This window comes from Pistacia vera, unplaced genomic scaffold (assembly GCF_008641045.1).
Source record: "Pistacia vera cultivar Batoury unplaced genomic scaffold, PisVer_v2 Contig405, whole genome shotgun sequence".
Lineage (NCBI taxonomy): Eukaryota > Viridiplantae > Streptophyta > Magnoliopsida > Sapindales > Anacardiaceae > Pistacia > Pistacia vera.
This window is the reverse complement of record NW_022196230.1, coordinates 380,299-404,228: the sequence shown is the minus strand read 5'-3', so window position 1 is coordinate 404,228 and position 23,930 is coordinate 380,299. Positions and strand designations below refer to the sequence as shown.

The following is a 23,930-nucleotide window of genomic DNA, read 5'->3' as shown; positions in this document are numbered from 1 at the left end:
CTAAGTCTTGCACTAATTTCATAAAGTTATTCATATTATCACCTAATGACTTTCCCTCATCCATCTTAAAACCAAAAAAATTTCATTTTAAAACTAATCTATTAGGGGAAGACTTAGATAGGTATAAAGAGTCTAGTTTTTTCCCAAACCGCTACTGGTGTGGTCATTTTCTTTACCTCTCTCAAAACTTTGTCTCCTAATCCTAGAATTAAGGTACTGTAAGCCTTATCTAAAAGGTCTTTCTTCTCCTTTTCAGTTAAAGACTCTGGTAAGCTATCCTCACCCTCTAAGGTAGCTGATAACCCATCCTTAACTAAAACAGCCCTCATTTTCATCTTCCACAACCCATAATCATTGTCACCTGTGAACTTCTCTATTTCAAACTTAGACATATCTAGGTTTACTACTTCCTCAGTTACCAGGAGATGTGAAAACCCCTAAAAATTCAAGATCTAGAATAAATCCTAAACAAGAACAGTAATGAAAAATTAGATCTAACCCTAGACAAACCCAAAATTCGAACAATCTCTAATTCCAGACCTAACGAAGCTCTAATACTACTGGTTGATCAAACAAATTGTTCAATAAGGAAATCTGAGTTCTAAAGTAACCAACACATTCACAGCAAGATAGAGATATAAAGAAAAATAAGAGCATAAATAATAAAGAGCATACACACAGATTTATAGTGCTTTAGTAATCAGATTGATTACCTACATCCACTCTTCAGAGCAGTAGGAAAAATACACTATGAAGAGAAATCTTACAGAGTTTGTGAGTCAGATTTACACCAAGAAACCCAGTATCAACTCCCCTCTGTAAACCACCCTAGATTGTTCCCATGTGTCTCACACCTCTCACACACATAAAAACATAGAATAAATCAGAATTTATGCAAGAGGAAAAAGGAATAAAAATCAGTTACAAAGAGAATCATCACCATCATTGATCTCATCTTATGAATACCAAGGCTCCACCTTGACGTTTTCCCTCAACAACTTTCTCTCTTTGTAACAAGAAGAGCACAATCCAGAGAGTGAATGAAAGTGGCGTGAAAGGCACAACAAATATCCCAAAGAAAGAAATTACAAAGCTATCCCTTTCTTTCTTCTAAATTGCCTCTAACCAAAGTTTAAAAACTTTGACTCCACATAAGCTTAAATCAATGCCACATCAACACATATACCTCGTGGGAGAGCTTCATGGTAAACCAGTTCTTCCTATAGGGTTGTTGCCACCCACAGCTCACGATAGCAGAGATGCTAATGAAGATAGCACCTGGCTTACAATTAGCGAGTGGTTAGGGAAACGGAAGAGAAAGATGGTTATTTATGTTGCCTTTGGAAGCGAGTTGAATTTGAGTCAAAATGAGTTGACTGAGTTGGCTTTGGGGCTCGAGTTATCCGAATTACCTTTCTTTTGGGCGCTGAGAAATCGGGATGAAACGATAGTGATAATCTGTGGATTATACAGTTTTCATTAGACCTTTTTGTCGGTTTCAGGTACTTTCTAGTGCATTTTGACCTAAATTGTTGCTTAATTCTTTATTTTTCGTGTTTCAGGTTAAAATGGACATTTTGAACAAATAAGGACAAAATTGGATATTTTTGACTCAGAAGTTAGCGGATCTCAGAAGTTAGGAGAGTTATGAAACAGGATAAAGCACGATGAAGTTTTTTCCCAAGGGAGAGCTCCGAGAATCGAAGAATCGAAGAATCAAATGAAGAAGCAAGCATAGTGGCAGTTCTGTAATTTCAGAACTTTTCAAGAAGCTTCGCCCCGGCGGAGGAATTGTCTTCGCCGTGGCGAAGAAGGCCAGCAACGAGCATGTCTGCTTCTCTCTTAGCCGCGGTGACAGTCATTATTTCCAGTTTTGTTAAACGCACAGTTTTGCTTTGTGCGTGTTTTGGCTGGGCAATTTGGACGAGGTATAAAAGAAAAACTTAGCCTTTTGCCCAGGGGTCTTCGTCTTTGTAGGGTTTGCNATAAGACTTCAATATACAATATATGCCAAACTTCACATCTAAAGTAAGAATCCTTACCTTAGGATGCCTTAGATTAATGTTCTACCAAGATCCAACTAAAAACCCTCAAAGATCCTTGAAAGATGGAAGGAAGAATTGAGAGGAAATGGTGAAAGAGTATGGCGGTGGAAGAAGAATGAATGAAGGGTTTATGAAGCTTACCTCCATTTTAGCTCAAACTTTCTTCATTCATTCCCATATTGCCCTTGCTCTTCCTTAGAAATTCCATCCTTGTCCTTTAAATCATTACAATCACACCCCCAATCTAACATATTCTCCATAAAATTCTCTTATATTTTACTCCCCACTTTTCCTGCTAATTAAGGATAGAAAGGTCATTTGACCCCTATGGAGAATTCTCTAGAAACCTTAAGAAACTTTTCTGTCGTCCCGTTGCCGCGGCGAAGAAAGTTCCGTCTCCCCGGCGAAAAATTACAGAGCCAACACCGCAATTACAAAGCCAACATTGCCGCGACGAAGACTCTTCTTCGCCCCGGCGAAGACCGAAATTCACACTTCGCCAAAACTCAACCAAAATCAGGGCAAACACTCAACCAAACCAACTAAGGGCCAACCAACTAAAAATAACAACATACAAGCTCAAATGAGAACAAAGCAATAAACATTCAACATCATTTACTACGTACCTCAAGTGGGGCGTTACAGTTTCTGGACTAATGACCTATATTATAAATTGGATAGAGCAACAACTCAATCCCACTGTGGCCACAGTTTTAGGGTCATTGCCATATATTGAATTGCGCCATGAGATAACTTCTCCTATACCCGGAAGTGATGAATCCTCTGTCAATCCACCATAGTCTTGATACACTCCTCGATGCAGCCAATCACCACGGTATTGACAGTTCTAAATAGAACTACGTTTGGCTAGTGTCAAACTACACCAATCGGTGCACAAGGCGCTCCGGTGATCTCAAGTCTAAGGTTACATGTACCACCATTCGTTATAGGATTTGTTCCATAGACACTGGGGTTACCATCCATATGGAATCCTCTGGTGGGTCAGTCTAGTGAACTTGCTGCAGTGTATTTGTCTACAGCAAGCACCCATGTGTTGCACCAGGTTGTCACCAAACAACCTTGACAAGTGAGATAAGTCACTGCCTTTCGACAGGGTTGTTCAACACTATGATAGCCTTACCGTATTATCTGTGCCCTTACTTCAGAATAATACTGGGGATATGGACGTTTCTAGAATGGCCACCATATGTGCTCATAGAGTTCTCACTATCAAGATTTGAAACACTTGATACCCTCGTCACGGCTCCACCATTCTAAGGACATATATCAATACATATTGCAATAATAATGATTCACGCGATATAGAATAAAATGTCTTTTATTGATTAATGAATATTATTACAAAAAGTCAATTCTACAATAATTGATTGGCTCTAGGACATCTACTCTAACAATAGGAACAAATTGGTTTGCTAGGAACGTGTTGAGAATGATCGAATTAGAACCCTAAGGAAACTAAGTCCTTAAAACCCTAATCTTGAGGCGCCACAAAGGTTGATCACTCCCTTTGATAAGTCGAGATTCAAGCATTCAATCAAAAACACAAGAAGGCAAAGCAAATAGCTTTCTGAAAAAAACTTGAATTGATAATAATCTGTCCCCAAAAAAGTAACATGGCTGCCCCTTTTTATAAGCAAAAAACCCTAAAAAAAACCCTAGCTAATTGAAAAATGGGTTGGGCCTAAGTACAAGCGAATTGGGCTTAAATAAACCTTAAATAAATAAAAGACTAAAGAATCTAATGATAATTAAAACATAAAAAAAAGCCCAAGATTAAATAAACGAAAATTAATTCCTAAATTAATCCTTGCATCCAACTTGATCTTTCGAATCTACCCCTTGCATAAAAAGATAATAGGCCATCCTTGGTGAAACTTTGAAATCTTCGAATTTAGTCTTAGAGTCTTCTAGTACAACCTCTTTGTATTGCACTTCCATGATCAAGCCTTGCAAAGCCTCTTTCATCCTCTTTGTCTTTGCCCTGGTCATTAGACCGCCAATTCCTTGCAAAGGATCTTGAGAATATTTGAGAACATCAATTTGGTCAGCACCTCGATCTCCATTAGAAACCTTACAGAGTTTGAGAGTCAGTTTTACATCAAGAACCCAGTGACAACTCCCCTCTGTAAACCACCCTAGATTGCTCCCATGTGTCTCACACCTCTCACATATCAAATACATAGAATTAATCAGTAATTTATACAAGAAAAAAAGGAATAAAATCAATTACAAAGAAATCTCAACACCATCGTTGATCTCATCCTGCAAATACCAAAGCTCCATCTTGATGATTCCCTCAACAACTTTCTCTTTTTGTAACCAAGAGAGAACAATCCAGGGAGCAAAGTAAAAGAGTCGAGATAAGGCACTACAAATATCCCAAAAGGAAAATTACAGAACTATCCCTTTCTTCTAAATTGCCTCTGGCCAAAGTTTAAAAACTTTGACTCCACATAAGCATAAATCAATGCCAAATCAGCACAGTCAAGAACCTTATGAGATATGGGAGTTCTACAAAGAACTGTCAAAAGGATGATGAGGATCTCTACTTTTTTACTGCCTTGAAGAAAAAGTCTAGAAAGAGTAAACGAATTTGCAGGAGAGTTGGTTCAGGTTCTTGGCAGGGTGAAGATTCTGCTGAAGAAATTCAATCTGATAATACGGTAATCAGGTCCAAAAAATGATATAGATACCAAAAGAAGGGGTTTGAACATGATGGAGAGTGGATAATGCATGAGTAATTNAAGCTTAGGACACATTCAATAAACTAAAGCTTGTAATTGTAAGCTTAAACGGATAACCTAGATTCTTCAGTAGCAATCCAATTCCAATATCTGCGATCTTCAATTCCCGTTATGGCCATCGCTTTTGCCGATATTGACATGCAAACTCTTCCCGTAACTCTATCTATCCACACTTCCTGCAAAAATAGAACCAAATTAAATTCACAAAACCCTAATCTTCACCCATTAAAAGAAAACCAAAAAGAACAACATTTTCACAAAACCGCTCATCACAGTGCCAGAACTAACAAACCCAGAAACTCAAAACCCCAAATTTTCCCTGAAACTGTTCCAAAAGAAAAATTCCTAACCTTATTTCCATCCTCAAAGGGAACGGGACGAGAGAGGAGGGCAAAAATGTCTTTTTTAGACAAATTTTGATAGCGTTCAGGAGGCATAAAACAGAGCAGATCTTGATAATTAGGCGGAAGCTTCTTTTCCCAAACAGAGTCGGAAGACGCCGCACCTCGAAAAGCGCGGTTTAATCTGGCGAGATTACAAATCTCTGGTGGAGTCAAGTACAAAAACACGCACGCCACGCAGCTCTCCGGTATGTCCCCCAGTCCCGGACCCATGGTCGCACCGTTATCAGTAAGGTTCGATAGCGACGCGCCCATGATGTCTCTGTTTGTTGTTGTTATTGGAGCTTTAAGTTGGGGTTGTTATGGTTGTCTTTGTGTGTTGTGTGTCGTGTCGTTGGTTTTGTCAAGTCATGATTGTGCTGCTGAAGCGAGACTGAAGTAAGAGGAAGAGAGAGGGTGTTTGGTTAGGGAGAAAGCAAGAGTGCTTCCTCGGACTCGTGTCTCATTTTTTTTCTTTGTTTCTTTTTTCCGGGAAAGTTTTAGAGAAAATGAGGGGTTATGTGGGGTCCAATAGTTGTCTATTGGAAATTAAAAGTCAAGTCCTAGATTTATAATAATAATAATTATTATTATCTCAAGTTCAAAATTTCACAATGAAAATGAAATAATTTTTTATTTAATATGTATTTTGGAAAATATTTTTGATATCTAAAATAAAAATTGAAAGAAAGAGGGAAAAATATTTATAGAATTTAATATATATTCATTTCCGCTATAAATTTTGTTTAATTTAGCATATTTTCAGTTATTTAAATATATTTATGAAGGATGGAATCTTTTGATTTAGAATTTTAATTTTCTTATAAATAATTAAATAGAGTTTCATTAATTAGCAGATATTGTATATGTTATATTTGATAGATTAATAAATAATATCTAGCTAAAATTTATATTTTTAAGTAAATTTTCTTATATATTGTGATTATACTAATTTATAATTTTTTTAGTTTATGGTTTTATATTTAAGAGAAAAAGGCAGTTTAACCTTAGTTGATAATATGAAGTTAAACAGAGTTAGCTTGAAGGGATGTTAGTGATGAATTTTTATAAAACCTAGGACTAGGAATATTGTTTGATTAAATATACCAAAACTAAGAGCTAGTTTAGAATTTCTGTAGCTTTACATTTAATTACTTTTTACTTAACTTTAAAAATAATCAGTTTTGAAAATGTGTTTTCTAAAAACATTATTTTGGAATTATTTTGACTTTCAAAGTTACGTTTGGCGAAAGAGATTTGTAAAGTGTTGTGGGCCTTGTGGTATGTATAATTACCACAGAGGACTTAATTTTAATCTTTTTAATATGAAGATTAAATTTATCCCAAAATTATATTAACAAATATTTAAAAGCATATAACTCATAAAATAAATTAACAATTTCTCCTAAAGGAAAATAAAAGAAAAAACAGCCTGCCTGCAACGTCGACAAACCTCCGCAGGCGGTGGTTGTTGGGAACCACCTCCGGTTTAGCCGCAGAACTTAGAAATAAATTGGTGGAATTCTGCGGCTGAACGTCAAGTTTTTTTTTTTTGGCGATTCCATTCCAACTTTACCTAATAGAGCGGATCATGCCGAGTCCGGAGACACCAATGGTGTTTCCGTACGCGCTACCGAAAAAGTCGCCGAAAGTTGCAGATGGCGGCGACAGTTTTCAATGACTGCAGGCTGTCTAATGGTTTTTCTTTTTGAAAAATATTTAATTAAATTTATTATTTTAATCAGCTAATTTTTAATATAAAATGTTATGTTGTAAACTTGTAATTTAAAGTAATACTGTAATACAGTATTTCTCATTTAAATATATAAAATCACCTTTGAATATAAAAAGTTATTTTAGGCTGTTTTTATAATCCTTTTATAAATTTAAATATTTTATCATCGGTTTCGAATTTAATTAATTTTAAAACTGTTTACTAAATATTTGTATTATTATAATTTAAAACTTAATTAATTATTTTTTAAATCCTTCTTGCATTACAGACGTCATGGGGTTGCATAGAACGAAAGAATTAATCTCTAATACACGGTAAAATATATTGATTTAGAGTAAACGACATTTTCCTACCCAAGGTTTGGTGAATCTGCCAGTTCCCACCCTGGTTTCATAAATTGCATACTCTCACTCTTAAATTTGCATACTCTCACTCTTAAATTAACAGATAACTGTTTAATCTAACAGTTAAAAAGGGTAAGATGGTCATTTCAAAGATAAAATTTTCAAAATAACCCTTCACTTTTCTAATTCACCCCACCGACGATTTCAGGCAATTCCGACCTGTTTTCGACACAATCGACCCCTCTTGACACCACCATTACAATCCCCTTAACCCCCATATCAAAACCCCTAACCTCCCCGCTTGATTAAATATAATATACTCTTTAGCTAGTAATTCTTTAAGAAATATATGATAAAATCCACTAAATAACTTTATAAACATATACAAGTAAAACTTCTCTATAGTCATAATGATGGGATTAATTGATTTTATTACTATAAGGAGGTTATAATTTAATAGAGGTGTAATTACAAAAATTTCTTATTTTATAATTCATGTTTTAGTAGTACAACATTAGAATTTCAATTCATGTTTTAATAATATAGGATTTCAATTCAGTGTTTCAATTACCTACTTTTTAAACAAATAGAAGATTGTGTCTTGGAACCAGCAAAGATAAATATGCTTGATGGAATTGTAAATACAGTTGTTGCATGGTTAAATTGATGTGAAGTCACAGATAATTGTCATTTGTTTTAAGCATGACAAAATTAGGATCCCTGATGTCAATGAATTGCAAGTTATAAATAAAGTGAATGAGAAGAATCAAAGAGTTATTGTAGATTGAGTGATTAAATTTGACAACTTCGTTATACTAATCGAATGGATATTAACGTCCTCCTTAATTATTCAAATGAGCAACAAGTCATGTATGTTTTAGTTGAAGAATAAATCATTACTACAATTACACAAAAAGATAAAGGAAATGATCATGAGGATGATATTACGTAAATACAAAAAAAATTGTGGTAATAAGCTCCAAACATGCTTGAGAAGTTATAAATATTTTGACTTCAATAAGAAAATGTCCATGCTAGTGAGTAATATACCCGCAAGTTAAAAGATGTGGTAACAACTCTAAAGCATAAATCATTCTCCCAAACAACTTTAGAGAAATATTTTATTTCATCTTAAACTTTTAATGTAATAAATAATATATTTTTTTGCAATATACACATAATTATTACTATGTGGAGGCAACTTTCCTTAAGACGAGAATCATAAAAATTATAACTTATTACAATGTAGAGTTTATTCTTATTTATAACTATTCCAAATTGGGAATAGAATTTTTTATGATTATGTAGAGTTTATTCTTATATAGAGTATCACTATAAAGAGGTTTTACTATATATATATAGAGATATATAATGTAAAATCCAAAAATTTTAATTTTAATTCATATAAACATATATACAAAATAACTGATAGTACAAGGTAGTCTTGGACAGTACCGCCAAACTACTCCACTTCTTGACTTCCCATCCGATCGTAAATCATCAAGTACCTACAAAACAGTAGAATAATAGAATGAGCACTAATTGCTCAAGAAGTAAACCAAACTGCACTACTGTTTTTTCTCCATTACTCATGTTCAGATTTCCTTTTCTCACTTTAATCTTTGATAATATTCTTCATTCTTTTCTGATATTCTGCATTCTTTTCTGATACTCTGATTTGCTACTTATCAACATGCAAAGACAATGAATAAAACTGTACATCGTCAAGCACATAAGAAATACTGAATCATATAAGTAGCATAATACATATGCAGAATAATAAACTTTCTTGAGAAAAGAACTTTCTTTTCTTTTCTATTATCTGTCTCTTATGTTGTATCTCTTTCTTTTCTTCTCTGTTTCTCTTTCTTTTCTTTCTTCTATTCTAGTTTGCCGATCGAACTAGGTTGATGCATGGATTTGGAACCCTAGCCGTGTGAGTGTATACTGGGTACAGTCCTCATCTACATGCACTGTTGACAGACCGTACCAATGTTGTATCTCTCAGCTGAGGCCGCTCACTGATGGCGGCGTGCATGTAGGTATACTCTGCTGGATACAGTCCTCATCCACATACACTATTGACGGACTACACAAATACTGTATCTCTCTGCTGATGCCACTCACTGATGGCGGTGTGCATGTGGGCATCTCTGACACTCAAGTGTTCCCCATCACAATAACCTTATAACATAATATGCTGTAAAAAGAGAATAGAAAGAGATACTATACACATTTCTAAATAAATTTCCAAGCTATGGAAATTTCATACTTGCATTCTTTAGTAAATGAGAAAATATACATACTTGCATGTTAGCTTAAAAAGAAATCTACAAGCCATTTTCTTTTCTTTTTTTTTTTCTCATTCTTTGCTAACATATTCTTTCATATTCTCATTTACTAAATCAAGGCTATATATAAATCATGTGTACAATATATGCATGTTCAAGCCCATTCTTTAATATGCTTTCCAAGTTCACATATACAAACTTGAAAATTCATTATGGCATAATGGTGTGTTATGACATATTCTACCATTCTCTACTATCACAATTTCCATATCAAAGTATCACTTTAACTTGCAATTCCTTTCTAATACTTTCATGTGCTATTCAAAAAGTAGGAAATGTTCAAGTAACTAGAATCAAACACTAAGGGTCATTTCTCTCATAGAACTAACATGACCAAGTGATATTCTAAATTTTGGCATAACAATATGCACCCTTGAATACTAACATTTACACTTGGTTAAGCCCAACATAATCTTTCTACTTCAATTCTTGTCTTTTTCTAATCCTTTCTTCAATAGGATTTAGCCAACTCATACATGTATTTTCTCTTTGGATTTTCATCAAACACTTCATATGCACATGCAACTACCATGTTGGCCACATCTCTCTAATTTCACCAAAATGTGAGTCAAAAACTCACTAACTTTAATGTCAAACTTGGCCGATTTCAACAATTCTCTACACTTCAAAATTTCATCACTAATTCTTCCATAATTCCACCAATTCATCACATACTCATACAGTACTTCTCATGGCTCAAAATTATGAATCATTAAACATAAAAAACAGCCAATAATTCTCTCATACCATCATATACAAACATGTAAAAATTCACTCAACACAAGTCTTGCTCAAATCAAGGCTAAAATTAGGTTTACTTACCTTGAATGTGTGATATAACTTCCTTTTGCTAAAAGTCTCTTCCTTTTGGACCTAAATCGTATAAAAACCATAAGAATTTAAAACTTTAAAGTTTAATCACACTCCTTGTGCTAGAATCTTACCTTTGGATGCTTTAGGGTTGAAAATCTATAAAAATCCAAGCCAAATTATATGATTTCCCTTTAAAATTTAGTGAAGAAAATTGAGAGAAAATGGGATAAAGGTGGCGTGAACAAGGGCTGCATATATATGGCTAGGGTTTCTTCAATGAAACCTTATATCTAAAAAAATATATTTATATTCCCATTTTGTCTTTACACTTTCTATGAAATTTCATTTATATCATTTAGTCAATTACCAAAATACTCTCATTTTTATTATCTTCTTCACATTATTTTGCTTCGTTTCACTTCTTACTTTTTCAACTAATTATGAGTGAAAAAACCATTTTACCCCTAATGAAATTTTAAGGAATTTTCCTTCACAATTGTCTAAGGTAACTTCAAAGAAATCCAACTAAGAATATTATGACATAAATAAAATTATGTACCTTGATGTAGGTATTACATTAAACACTTCAATCGCCTGTCGTCGCTTTTAGTGTCAATCGGCATTTCATCTAAATTCCGGCAAGTCCCTACACCGAAAACCACCCCCAAGACCACCAATAACATCGTCGGCTTCCCCCCACCAAAACCCCCAACATTTCCGACTGCAATTGCCCAACAATTGCCGTTGCCTCTCCCTTAGGCTTTTGCATTTTTTTCGCCCCTTTCTAGCCAAATTCCGACACCTCGCCGAGGTGCAATCGGGTGAAAAAGTTAGGGGTTTTGGTGAGGAGAATAAGGGGATGTTGATGGTGATGTCGAGGAGGTCCAATGGTGCTAGAATCAGGCCGAATTCTTGGCTTAGTCGGGATCCTCTAAGAGTTATTTGAGAGAAATTTGAGATGTAAGAGTTATTTTGAGAAAAAAGTAACGGCATTAATTTGAGGGTGAGCCAAACCTTGGGTGGGAAAATGTCGTTTACTCATTGATTTATTATTAAACTGGTGATTAGTGACAATCTCCCGATAACTAAAACATATTAACAGTAATTCTCAAAAATGATTAAAAAAAATAAAATAAAATACTATTCTAGAATACAAGGAATGGGGCACTATACTGTGGCCTGTGGAAAACGTGTGAAACGACAAGAATCTAGTAGGTTTAAAAGCCTGTCTGCTTTAAAGACAAGTTAAAGGGGGAGGTGGTTTTTTTTGTTTTTTTAATTAATATTATTAGGAGTTGTTTCAAAGGGCTAGCGTGGGTTAGGGGAGCCCCCCCCCCGGTAAGCCTACCCCCACAAGTAGGCCAATCCTTGGTTGTTTGGGGTTTTTTGTTTTTCGTTGGGTGATAAAACTTACAACTGAACTAAGCTGGCTAACACCCATAATCTACTTAGTTCAGACCAGTCTATACTGTGGAACAACTAAACAAGGAATCCATTAGTTGTATAAGCTTAAGCAAACTAAAATCTAAAAAAAGAAACTTATTGAGATGGACACATAAATGGTACTGAGATAATCTCTATACAAACTTTATATAAACTGTTATGTCTTAAGATGATAGAAAAATTAAAAATAAATTAAATAATTAAAAAGATACATGTCAAATTAATAAAGTTGTCCACACATTATAAGATAATCTCTATAAAGTTATATAGTAACATTACTCCTAATTTTATATACAAGAAATTTTGTATTGAGGCGTACCCAAATTATCAAAACCACAAGACCCATATAATATTAAAACCCCTAAACTCATTAAAAAAAAAAAAAAAAAAAAGCCTTTTGCTAAGCTTTTTAATAATTCACCAAAGCTTTTTACAGGTTTTGAAAGTTTGAGCGCGCTTTGAATTAAACGATCGTAAAACAGTTCAAACTCTAAACTTTATAAAAATGATGCAAGGGCTCTCCAACCCACATTTTGGTGCACAATTTGAAGCCCACCCAACGTTGTTTGCTGCGCCAAATGGTGTGGGCTACATGTTCACACCAATTTGGTACAACTATAACTCCACACTAATTGGAGTGGCATTGTAGCACCATTAAATTTTTTTTTTTTTAAATTTTTGTAAGTTAATTGTTATTAAATTTTTACACAAAAAATCACACCAAATTTGATTATTGTATTTAAGTTAATTTGATTATTATTTATATTAATATTTATAATAAATCATAATAATGATATAATTCAAAAATGAGAAAATTAAAAACAAAACTTTATTCAGCTTACTATCTACTCACATCAAAAAATTAACACTAATTTAAAAACACTAAAATTAAAAGAACAGATGAAGCGCCAACTCCCGAGTTGAAATCGTCGTAGATGAAAATATCCGATTTCAAATTTTCTTGCTCGACATAGACAAATCAAGGATACAGAGGCTCACCATGCTCTTTGAAATAATAATTGATCATTATGGGAAGAATATACTAATTTAAAAAATTAAATTACTATCAATATGGAATTTTACCTTTGTTGCTGTTGTCTTTTTTTTTTTTTTTTTTTTTTTTTTTTTTTTTTGGTATCATTTTATATTAGATGTAATGTTTTTCTATATTAATTGTAATGTTTATTTGATTAAATAAATGCTAATTTTATTAAATTAATATAATTTTCAAAGTAATTATTATTTAATAAAAATATCATTCCTAATATTTAATTAATATATATATAAATAATGAGTGAAATAGATTAATTGTTGGTTATTACAATAAAAGAAAAAAAAAAGAATATTATAAAGAATATTCATTTTAGTGTAATATTTGGTGTAATGGGTTGGAGATGGTCTAATATAATAACAATTGGAATATCTTAAAGTGAATAAAATAAACATTACGAGATTTATAAATTGAGAAGAAAGAAAAAGTGGATATTTCTCATTAGTGAAAAGATGCTTTATTTAAGGTCCCGTCTTACCTCCTTATTTCAATCTACTTTCTCTGTGCTTTTACCCCCAGTTCCTTTCAAACCAAAGACTCAAACCTCAAAAGTGAGGAAAAATATGGTCTGCCACTCATCTCTATGCCTTTTGCAATGTTTTAATTTTTGAGAAGAATAATATTGTCACTACAAACTATTCATATTAACTTTTACAAACTCATGCGAGATTACTTTATAGAAGTCAAAACTGATCATTATGGAGATTGAAATTTTCAAATTTATAGAGGCAAATGGCAGAAGTATGTCATTGCAACAAGCACATCAAATGAGTAGCGGATTATATTATCAAGTGGTTGATTTCGTTTGCCACCATATTTTCAGAAAGTACTAGATAATCCACTAAAATTATCAAAAGTCCCCTACAAAATCTCATAAAACCCACTAAAAAATCTCGAATTAAAGGGTACAAATCCACAAACAATACAAGGAAAGAACTAAACAATGTTCACAATTTATTGTGGGAAGTTTTTATCGGAGATACACATTATATTGGAGATACACATTAGCTGTATTGGAGATAAACATTAGTTGTATTTCCTTCTTAGCTAAATTTATTCTTCTGCTGATTTCTCTCATAAATTTCATCAATGTATCGTGTATATGAAGACACATGGTGAAATAGAAAAACTTGCACTTTGCCATTATTTTACATGGTATCAAAGCAAACAAGAAATCAATATTGATTTCCCAAAAACCTTCAGTCATGGATCCAAAGCCTGGAGACATGGATGGTGTAAAGACATCAGAACATTCCCTAGAAAGTTTAGCAACCACAAAAAGTTTGTCATCAAAGTTGATACTCGGACATGACCTCTCCTCTCCTTTCTTCCTTAATTCCTCAGATAATCCTGGGAATGTCTTGGTCTCATGCCTTTTCAATGGTGACAATTACCCCACATGGAGACGCTATATATGATGAATGCTCTCCGAGCCAAGAACAAGCTCTGCTTCGTTGATGGATCTCTACCAAAGTCAGAAGTAGAAGAACATGAGATACAAACCTGGGAAAAGTGCAATTCTATGGTAATATCTTGGATCTTTAATGTTTTAATTCCAGAATTAAATAATCAATAACACTACGGACACCGAAAAAGTTGCACCGAATTTTTGTACCAGCTTATGTGTAATGCGCGTCTCAATTTTTTTACAATTTTTTTCCAGTGAACGGCCGTCCATCACATTTGGACGGCCGTTCACTCACATGGACGCCCGTCCATATTATATGGACGGGCGTCCATATACAAGGGACGGGCGTCCCCATTTAAAGGACGCCCGTCCCTGATTAAAATACAATTAAAAAATTTATAAAACATTAGGGATGGCCGTCCATCCATTATGGACGGCTGTCCATTACTTTTGGACGGGCGCCCACAAATAATGGACGCCCGTCCTTGACCCAAATATGGAAAAAAAAAAATTTGGGACGGCCGTCCATAAATTTTGGACGGTCGTCCCTTACGTTTGGACGGGCGTCCATTAGGAATGGACGCCTGTCCCTTACATTTGGACGGGTGTCCATTAGAAATGGACGCCCGTCCATTCTTTTAATAAAAAAAAAAAAAATTCTAAACAAAAACCCATTCTTCTTCGTCTTCATTCCCCATCTCCTCTCTTTTTCTTCGTCTTCGTTCCCCATCTCCTTTCTAAGATGACTGATGATATAAGCATGTATCTTGGCAGTTCTGGCTCGTTTCACGAATTCATTAGATTGTGAGGAAAAATTGCAGTCAGAATCCCCTTCAAGAATCATCTTTGAGGAAATATTTTGAAGTAAAGATTATATGGAAAATGGAGTGGATGGGCGATGACTGCTTTCTTTACACCTTTACTAATATGCAGAAAATAATGAAACTAACTCACTCAGCGATCACAAGCCTTTTCGGAATGCCTTTCAGATCAGCTAGAAAGTCTTCTTGTTCTTTTTCAAAAAGCTCTTTCCCAATTGGACCAGTTGCAGCTTCAGTTACAATGTTCTCATTGAATGAGCTGTAAAAAGCAAGCGGGAGATTAACTAATGAGTTTAGACCATTCTCTCCCCAATTTGGACCCTTTATCTTTCACCTCTTTAAATCTCNCGACTGTTCATTAGAAAAAAAATTGATAGAAAAATCAGGCGCCTGGTACACTTAGACCGGTACACATTTTTTGTGCAAATTTTTTGGTGTCCGTAGCTTTGTTGATATAACATTTAAGAACACCATGTTAATACATATATGAAGATGTTTTCCTAGGTGGTGATCCTATGGTAGCAACGAGATGGTTAGAGGGTACTGAGAAAGTATTCAGAGTTATGGCGTGTATTGATGAGGAAAGAGTGAGATTTGTTGAATTTCTGTTAATAGGGGGAGCTGATTGCTGGTGGCAGTCCGCTCAAGGAAAGTACCACAACCCCACCTGGACTGATTTTAGACAGGAGTTCCTAGATCGTTATCAACCTAGGGTTTATCGAGAAAACAAAAGGAGAGAGTTCTTGATGTTGACTCAAGGGAGTATGACCGTCGAGGACTACAGAAACAGATTTATAGAACTTGCTAGGTTCGCTCCGGGTATTATAGATAGTGAGGAAGATAAATGTAGAAAATTTATGGACGGCCGTCCCAAAAGTTTTTTTTTTTTTTTTTTCATATTTGGGTCAAGGACGGGCGTCCATTATTTGTGGGCGCCCGTCCAAAAGTAATGGACGGCCGTCCATAATGGATGGACGGCCGTCCCTAATGTTTTACAAATTTTTTAATTGTATTTTAATCAGGGACAGGCATCCTTTAAATGGGGACGCCCGTCCCTTGTATATGGACGCTCGTCCATATAATATGGACAGGCGTCCATGTGAGTGAATTGTCGTCCAAATGTGATGGACGGCCGTTCATTGGAAAAAAATTGTAAAAAAATTGAGATGCGCATTACACATAAGCCGGTACAGAAATTCGGTGTAATTTTTTTGGTGTCCGTAGTGTTATTGTTAAATAATAGTGTTGCATATGTAGATACGGCTTATGAGATGTGGATCTATTTAGAAGAACGTTTCTATCAAGGAAATGTCTGCATATTCACGAACTGAAGAGAGAATTATGTCTTGCATAACAAAAGAACCTCACCGTGGCAATTTAATACATGAAATTAAAGGGATTTTGGGATGAGTTGGCTACTTATTCTAAGGTTTCGTCTTGCACTTGTGGGGCTAGAAAGAGGATTTTAGCAAAGAAGGAAAAAGAGAAGACTCATCAATTCCTTATGGGTCTAAATGACCAATATGGACTCATTTGTTCCCAAATATTAAACATGGAGCCTTTCCCTTCACTCAACAAAGCCTATGCACTTGTGACAAAAGAGGAGAAGTAGCAAAGTCATGTTGCAACTCGAACACAAACAGTGGAGGCAACCGCCTTTGCCGCTAAACACACAAGTCATCACAAGGCTGATATTTGGAAAGACCAATCACAAGGGGCTACCAAGAATAGGTGTGAGCACTATGGTTTCATGGGTCACACAAAGGAGACATGTTTTAAAATTGTTGGATACCCACCAGGATGGAAAAGAAAAAAGAAATTCACCAAAGGGGGAATAGATTCAGCCTCTGCCAACAACATCATTTCGGGTCCTGAACAGTCTTCGAATGGGGGCTTTACTCTTAAGCAAGAACAGTATGGTCAACTCATGTCTTTATTGTCTTCTGATAGAAATCCTAACATAGCAAATTATGTTGGTAAGACATCTCAACCCCTTACAAAACTTTTTGATTGGATTCTAGATTCTGGTGCTTCGGAACATTTCACTTCCAATAAATCCTCTCTTTTTGATATACCATCTTCATATTATTCCTTACCTGTTAGATTACCTAATGGGTCAACCTTGCTTGTACATTCTCATGGTAAAACGACGTTATCCAACATCAATTTAAACAATGTTCTCTATGTATCCTCTTTCAAGTGTAATCTTATTTCCATAAGTAAACTGACAAGAGATCTTAATTGTTCTGTGACTTTTTTCCGACATTTTGCATATTGCAGGACCTCACCTTGAAGAAGCTGATTGGAATGGTTGAATTGTGTAATGGCTTATACTACTTCAGTGGGCTTCGCATACCTTTTGTTGCCACTACTTCCTGTTCTTCCTCACTAGATCTATGGCACAAACATTTAGGCCACCCTTCCTTTAATCGTTTGTCTTTAATCACTCAATTTTCTGATTTATCTTTTAAGGATTCAAATAAATGTTGTGATGTTTGTCATTGTATTAAACAAACTCAAAATGTTTTTCCTTCAAGTTTTAGTAAGAGTCAATCGCCTTTTGATTTAGTGCATTGTGATGTTTAGGGACCTTATAGAACTCAATCTTTTTCTGATGCATATTATTTTCTTACAATTGTTGATGACTACACTAGATGTACATGGGTTTTCCTGTTGAAAAATAAATCAGATGCATCTAAATATTTCATTCAATTTTATGCCATGATTTCAACTCAATTTGACCGCAAAATCAGAAAAGTTAGAAGTGATAATGCTTTAGAATTCACAATTGGTCCCATGTCAACATTTTTTCAACTTAATGGAATTTTTCATGAGACATCATGTGTTAATACACCCCAAAAAAATGGGTTCATAGAGCGCAAGCATCATCACCTTTTAGAAGTAGCTCCTATCTTACGATTTCAAGCTAGTCTACCTTTGGGGTGAATGTATGTTAACAGCCACTTATCTTATTAATTATACTCCTACACCACAATTGTCAGGCAAGAGTCCTTATGAAATGTTGTTTTATAAACTTCCATCCTACTCACATTTACGAGTTTTTGGGTGTCTTTGTTATGTTCATGATCAAAATAGATCAAAAGATAATTTTTCATCCCGTTCAAGGTCATGTGTTTTAATAGGTTATATAGATCAAAAAGGTTATCGGGTTTACGATATGGAGTCACACAAAGTTTTTGTTTCACGAGATGTACTTTTTTATGAAGATCAATTTCCTTTTGCATTTTGTAACAATACTAATCCTCCAAATCTAGTTATCCCTTTACCAATACATGATTCACATTCACAATCAGATCACCTCCACTCTATGTGTCCCACAAAGGAATTTTCTAATCAATCAAGTGCAACTCATGTACCACGTGAAATAGACAACTTGACATCTCATATTGATCTTGTTCCACCCGAGTCAACCAACTCTCCCCCACCATTGGCTGAGGAGCAATCTCCTCCTTCTATTCCTATGCGGCCACAACGAGTAAGACGTCTGCCTACTCGTTTTAAGGATTATGTATGTCAGCTCCTTGAAGCAGAAAAGTCACCAACACTTACGTCCAATACAGTATCTGTAACGCCCACATAGAGGTACGTAATTTAATTTATGTTCTTATTCCTTTAGTTGATTTTTGCTAAGGTTTTTTTAAGGAAAATATGAAGAAAATGCATTAAACTTGCATTAAGGGTAAAATGGTCTTTTCACTCAAAATTAGTTGAAATTGTGGGGAGTGAAAAGAGATAGAATTTCATGGAGAATGCAATAAAAATGAGGGCATTATGGAAATTGACTAAAGGACATAGATGGAATTTTAAAGAAAGTGCAAGGGCAAAATGGGAAACTAATATATAATTTTTATGTTATATCAAATTGAAGAGTGAAACCCTAGCCACTCTTACCCATATGCACGCCACTTTCACCTCCATATTCTCTCAAATTCTTCAATTCTTCTTCAAAGGAAATTCAAAGGTTTTGGGTGTTTTTGAGTGGATTTTCAATCTTAAGCTTCTATAGGTAAGATCCTTGCACTAAGAAGTGAATTTTAGTTTTTAAAGTGTTGATTTTGATGGTTTATGCTCATAGGATTTAAGAGGAAGAGAGTTTGATCAAAGGAGATTCTTAAAGGGTTGAATTTGCTCATATCAAAGGTAAGTAAATCCTACCCTAAGTATGATTTAAGTTATGTTGTGTAGAGAACTTTCTTTATGCATATATATGTGTTATATGTATAATTGTTGATGGATTTGGTGTTGAATAATGATTAGAACCTATCCATGAGAAGTTGTGTTGGTGTAGTTGTTATTTGATGAATGTTTGGATGAGATTTGGAAGAATTGAAGTGAAAATTTTGAAGTGTGTATTTTGGGCAGATTTGGTGTTAATTATGGAGGAGTTTATTCCAAATTTTTGGTGGCCTAAAATAGAGATAGAAGTGTAGCCAAATTAGTGTTGATTTGTGCACATGAATTGTTTGATGAAATGCCAAGGAGAAGTGCATGTATGAGTATGATTATGTGTTACCTTGGGATGTGTTTGTAGATGGTAGAGAATGACATGTTTGCATTCCATAATGCATAATTGCATTTAAATATGTAAATTTAGAAAGAATTATAAGCATGAAACCATCTACATGCATATATATTCATAAGAGCATGAAAAAGCCCTAAAATATGTTAAAGAGAAAATAGAAATAAATGAGAACATTAAAGGTATTCAAATCTAAAATTTTACCTAAAGAAGTGTAAAAAGATAAAAAGAAGAGAAGGTTGTTACGATGGGGAGCCCGTGAGTGACATAGTCCCACATGCACGCCGCCTTTAGTGAGCGACCTCAGAATTCAGAAAAAAAGAATTGTACAGTCTGTTAGAAATGCATGTGGATAAGGACTGTACCCAGAATTAGAGAATTCACTCACACGGCCAAGGCTTCAAATCCATGCCTCAACTGAGTCCGATCGGCAAGAATAGAAAGAAATAATAGAAAAGAAAGAAATAATAGAAAAGAAAGAAATAATAGAAAGAAAGAATAGAAAAGAAAGAAAGAATAGAAAAGAAAGAAAGGATAGAAAGAAAGAAATAAAGAAAAAGAAACAGAAAAACAAAATAAGAAAAATAGAAAAGAAAATGCATAATTTATGCATTTGTGCATTTGCATCATGAATATGCATAATACCATGCTCATTATCATGGGTAGTGAAAAATTTAGAAAATAGAGAGAAAAACATAGAGCAAAACAGAGAAAGAATAAAGAAAGAACAGAGAAAGAACGGAAAGAAGAACAGTGAAAGAATAGAGAATGATCGGGAAATGTGATGTAAGGAAAGAAAATTTGAAATTTTAAGCAACGGAGAGAGAAGGGTAGCATAGCAGGTTTACTTACTGAGTAATTAGTGCTCACTCCGTTGTTTTTAATGTTTTTGCAGGTAATAGGTGAGTTGCGGTCGCACGGAACATCGCGCAGTGGACGGGTTGGGCTACACTGTCACGTTTCTATTTTGAGTATATTTGTATATAAAGAAAAATTAAATATGGGCCCATACTTTGTTACTCGTATATATGTGTATTTTCTTATATATATTGTTAATGAGTTTTATTAATTACTTTACGAGTATACTAGCTGGAAAGAAAGCATTATAGTATCTTAAAGTAAACCTTATCCTATTTCTTGTCATTTATCCTATTCTCATTTTGCTTTGTCGCATCAAGCCTTCCTTGTTAACATTTCTGTTCATAGTCAGCCCAAATCTTATTTGCAGGCTGTTAAGGATCCGAGATGGCATGAGGCCATGGCACAAGAAATCTATGCCTTAGAGAAAACTAATACTTGGAGCTTGGAACATCTCCCTCAAGGAAAGAACCCAATTGGCTCTCAGTGGGTGTTTAAAATTAAATACAACTCTGATGATTCTGTGGAACGGTAGAAAGCCAGGTTGGTAGCAAAAGGGTATGCACAGATTGAAGTCTAGACTACACATAAACTTTTACGCCGATAGCAAAGTTGACCACTTTTAGATGCTTGTTGGTTGTCATCGCTACTAAGAATTGGGAACTGTTGGGATTCATGCATTTTGGACATGAAAATGGAGAGAAAATGATGATCAAGATGATGGACATAAGGTAGAAAACAAACAATTAAAACATTAACTTATTAATGTAAGAAAATGATAGAAAATTACCAACTCCTTTTGCTATTAAAAGCTTGATGTTGAAACTTGGAGTCTAGATTCTTCAAAAGAGAATGAAGAAACTCAAAATGAAATCCAACCCTACCAAAAATGAGAGAGAGCCAGAGAGTGAGAGAGAAAATGAGAGAGTGCCTTTTGTTTTCAATTGTTGCAATTGCATTAAATGGTATAGTACTTAATTTATATACCATGGGCACAAAGTGTAATTTTAAATGTTTTGGGAAGGCCTCAAACAATTTAAAATTAACTTGAGAATAACATTTATGTCAAGTCCTTGGTTTTATGGTTAATTCATAATTAGACCAAATTTTAATTCCATTAATATTCTACCCTTAGAATAAAACAAATGCACTCTACCCCATCATTGAATCCAATTCAATAATAATATTTAATAAATCCTTATTACCCTTGGTTAGTGCTAGCTATCTATGGTAATCATTCTCACCATACATTAATTCGAATGCAATTGTTTACGTCCAAACATCATTAATCTGATTAATGATATGTATTACTCTCTCTCCTTGAGCTTGTTTATGTGTCACTGTAATATCCCACTTGAGGTACATATTTAAGATTTGTCGTATTAGCTAAAAGTTTATTGTTTTAACTTAATTGAGTTTGTATGTTGAGTTGTTGAATTGTTGCCTTGAAATGGGTTGAGTTTTGGTGAAGTTGGAAATTCAAACTTCGCCGGGCGAAGAAGAAACTTCCGCCGCGCGAGGAGGAGAAGTGGCATTCGGGTAGGTTCTGCCCAATTTCGCCGAGGCGACGAAAAATTCTTCGCCGCGGCGAAGAGCCTAAAACAAAGTTCTTGAGTTTTCTAGAGAATTCCTTTTGGGACACAATGACCATTCTACCCCTAATAGTAGGAAAAGTGGGGAGTAAAATGAAGGAATTTTAGTAGAGATTGTGTTTGTATGGGGTGGTAATTGTAAAATCAAAGGATATAGATGGAATTTTTAAGAAAGGACAAGGGCAAAATGGGAATGAAGCTTATATATGAACTAAAAAGAGTAAAGTGTAGAGAAAGCCCCATTCATCTTCATTCCACCGCCTCTTCCATTGCCCATATCTCTCAATTTCTCCACCCAATTTTCCAAGATTTCTAAGGTTTTTAAGAGGGATTTTGAGTAAAGGTTTCATCTAAAGCTTTCTAAGGTAAGAATTCATCTTAGATGTGAGTTTTCTTGTATTTATAGTGAAATCTTATTGTGTTGTTGCTGCGCCTTGTGGTTGTTTTGAGTTGTAGAGAAGAGACAAGTCCAACAAGGGAAGGAAAAGTGCTAAGGAACCCATCTTTGCACAAGTAATAAATCCAACCAAGTTGAGTTATGACTAAGCTTTGTAGAGACTTATTTTAATTATGTATGTACATGGTATACCTACTGAAATTGAAATGAGATGTGTGCTTAGTCTTAGTAGTTGGGATTGATTAAATATGAGAAGTGTTGTTGATATTATTGAGAATGGAGTTTGAGATGAAGTTTGAGAGATATTGTGTAATCCTTTTTGGGGTGCTTTTCTTGAAGGGTTATGAGTAATTGAGGGAGTTTTTCCCCCAATTTGGATGGCTAGAAAAATGAAGTTTAGTAGTAATTTTCGTAGGGTGTTTATATGCACATGAGATGTTTGAGGAAATGCCTAGGTGAAATCTGCCCTGTCACTGCCGTACTTTCTGAGTAATTTGTGAGTGTCTTACGGTTCGAAACATGGCATAAGGAGACCGACAAAAAAAACAGAGAAGGGGAAAATTGGGTATAGGACGCAAACATAGGTATGAATCGATAATCTGTTCCACAGCACCAGTAGACAAAAAGGCCTCACGCTCGTGGATCAAAATACACCATCCGAGCTGTCTATCAGTGCCGCCTACAGTATCGCTACTTCTGTTATAATGACGCATAGTAGTGCACACCGATGTTGCACGAACCGCACTGTTTTCGAGGAAACATTCGTTCGTAATTGCATGCTATCAGGTAGCCTCTACTAATCAGCAGCCATGAACGACTAGGCATGCTACTACCTTTCTGTCTTGTCCTCCTTGAAGAACAGCTAGATTGTATAAACCATAATTTCTGTATTAGCGATTGACTGAGTATAAGTTCTTTAAGAGGTTGCAGACAGGATGAAATGGTGGATGAAAAGGAAGTAAAGTATAGTTCTGATGCTCATGGGGAACCGACACGTGCGGGGGAGGTGGGTGATGTATAAAAGGAGATAAGAGAGGGATATGGAACGAAGCACATCAATTACATCCGGAAGCTCAAGAGAAAGGGCGATAAGGTGTGCAGAAGGGCAAGACGGGGAAAACGTGTGGCAAGGACGAGGCCAAAATGAGCTTAGAAGTCGAGAACAATGAGACAGTTAAACCGCCGAGTAGAACACCGTGAGGACTGTATGCCTAAATGCGGTCTTATCGTGGCTCATACTCTCTCTGACGCGATACCCCGAGTTAGGAGAGCAACTACTCCTCACATCAGGAGCCTACACGGCGATTCACTCAACAGGACATAACCCTACAGTAAGAACCAGCCACATCGGAACTGAGAGTAGCACAATTAGAGGTCATCGTACAGC

The 23,930-nt window shown here is 35.1% G+C and overlaps 1 protein-coding gene across 1 annotated transcript; it reads right to left on the bottom strand.

Moving 5' to 3' along the window:
• Positions 1-4,818: 4,818 nt before the first annotated feature.
• Positions 4,819-5,705, bottom strand: LOC116142189 (F-box protein PP2-A15-like). The gene is made up of 2 exons (XM_031427633.1): positions 5,161-5,705; positions 4,819-4,986 (listed from the first exon to the last, which is right to left on the bottom strand). Exons 1-2 carry the CDS (start codon positions 5,464-5,466, stop codon positions 4,855-4,857), a joined length of 438 nt encoding a protein of 145 aa, XP_031283493.1. The 5' UTR covers positions 5,467-5,705; the 3' UTR covers positions 4,819-4,854.
• Positions 5,706-23,930: the final 18,225 nt, after the last annotated feature.